Genomic DNA, 2,092 nt, shown 5'->3' with positions numbered 1-2,092 from the left:
TTTTAGTTCATGTTAGGAATGCCCCTTTTTTTTAATCAAAATGAATGGAAAGAGACCTAGTCAAAGGAACAATTTTCTTTTCCAAATGAGCTCGTAACCCCCTGTTTTCGTTACCATAGGTACTTTAATAACTTGACTAGGAATTGATGGAAATATGATAGTAAAATGTTCACTTGTCTATTGAGATTCGAAACGAAATTTAGAATCTGAATCTGAAATGATTGTTAGATTCTCGATTTGAAATAATTTCGGATTCTGGATTTCATTTTTTTGTAATTTTTATATGAAATAGATCTTGATTCTGGATGATGGTTTCTGGATTTGAGATCAGTTTTAAGATCTTTCGGATTTGAGAAGAATTTTTAGATTTAAGTTATTTTCCAGTTCTGTTGGATGGATGGGCTGGGAGGGGGGAAGGAGGTTCACGAAAAACAACAGTCATGCCATGTGTAAGGTAGATAGATAGGTAGATAAGATAGATAGATAGATAGAGAGAATTTGCGTGTGTTTGTGTGTATGTGTGTGTGTGTGTGTATGTGTGTGTATCTACGCTTGTGCTATGTGTGAAGTTTCCGCTATTCATATGAAAATTGCGTTTCAGATTCCCGAGTTAATGCTTAATCAACTTAATTTCTCTTATTTCTAACATAATAGTAACACTGATACCTACTTCAACTGATGACGAGAGAGAGAAAGAGAGAGAGAGAGAGAGAGAGAGAGAGAGAGAGAGAGAGAGAGAGAGAGAGAGAGAGAGAGAGAGAGAGAGAGAGAGAGAGAGAGAGAGAGAGAGAGAGAGAGAGAGAGAGAGAGAGAAAGAGAGATAGAGAGAGAGAGAGAGAGAGAGAGAGAAAGAGAGAGAGAGAGAGAGAGAGAGAGAGAGAGAGAGAGAAAGAGAGAGAGAGAAAAAGAGAGAGAGAAAGAGAGAGAAAGAGAGAGAGCAAATGAGCAGGATCTTTGAATACCACGAACCGAACTTTATCTATCGGCGGCATGGAAAAGGGGAGCCGATGGGCATGGGCTGAGGGGGTGTGGTTGGTCATTATGCATGTGTGAGCACTCGTGGGTTCAATGGCAGTGTCCGAGTGCGAGCGCGGGCGGCGGGGGTGCGGCGTGGGCGGGAGAGGGCGGGCTCGCGCGTGCGTTTTCACGGCCGAAGGGAGAGGAGGGACGGGGGGCGAGCATGGGGGGAGGCGTGGCCAGAGCCCCAGCAACGTTATAAGTCGGGTTCCCTCCCTCTACATCCTCAAACGGTCTTGCTCCCACGGTCTCTCGAGCCGCACGCCACAGACCCTGCCTTTGCGTTCGTGCTTGGAGAAGGCGAGAACGGGAGCCGAGAACACCAGCGTCCGTGCTCGTGCTCGGGTCAGACACCACTAACAGAGATACAGCAACACAGGAACTCCCTTCCTCTCTCCCTCTCCCTCCTTCTGCCTCGCGCCCTTGACTCCCCCAGCTCTCTGAACACGCGAGGTGAAGTCGCCATGGCCGTTTCTGCTCTCTGTTAGTGACAGGCCCTGGTCTCTGAGCGGCGGCAGGAGAGAGAGAGAAGAAGAAGAAGAAAAAACACAACAAAACAAAAACAACAGCAAAGATATTTGTCAAAACTTGTGACTGTGGTCGTTGTGATCCAAAGATGGGGCTGAGCGTGAGGTTGTCCCTGTGCCTGGTGCCCCTGGTGCTGCTGGTGTCGCTGCCCCCGGCCCTCGGAACTCCCCTGGTGGCGGGCAACGTGGCCACCAACGAGCTCATTGACCCCCCTCCGCAGGTAAGTCGCTCCTCAAGGTGTCGCAGACATAGGTCAGCCTCCCTGCCTATGCAAGTAACTATCGATGTCATTGCATTCCAGGGGGTCACCTAGATTTTAACAGATTGAAAAATAATCAACATGTTGGGATCACCACCTCAACTCGAAAAAAGATGTCGAAACGCTCGCGAGACAAAAGATTCAGTTACTGATTCACTTCAAAGGTGATTCACAAAGCAATTCATAGGTTTACTGCCATTACTGTATCCTTCGCGGTAAACCTATTTATTTCCCATAATTTAATTCAGATAATTACTATCATCACCGAGAATTACAAACATTAAGAAG

General features: G+C 46.7%; 1 protein-coding gene across 1 annotated transcript in view; it reads left to right on the top strand.

Moving 5' to 3' along the window:
- Positions 1-1,256: 1,256 nt before the first annotated feature.
- Positions 1,257-2,092, top strand: part of LOC122247123 (U-scoloptoxin(11)-Sm5a) — a 35,907-nt gene continuing 35,071 nt past the window's right edge. Inside the window, exon 1 of the mRNA XM_043006155.2 lies at positions 1,257-1,765. Coding sequence (XP_042862089.1) covers positions 1,634-1,765 — 132 coding nt within the window. The 5' untranslated portion in view covers positions 1,257-1,633. The remainder of the gene's footprint in view (positions 1,766-2,092) is intronic.

This window comes from Penaeus japonicus, unplaced genomic scaffold, assembly GCF_977035675.1.
Source record: "Penaeus japonicus unplaced genomic scaffold, GWHDUDI00000001_assembly GWHDUDI00000016, whole genome shotgun sequence".
NCBI classification, from domain to species: domain Eukaryota; kingdom Metazoa; phylum Arthropoda; class Malacostraca; order Decapoda; family Penaeidae; genus Penaeus; species Penaeus japonicus.
The sequence above is the reverse complement of the archived record's forward strand: the minus strand, read 5'-3'. Positions and strand labels throughout refer to the sequence as shown.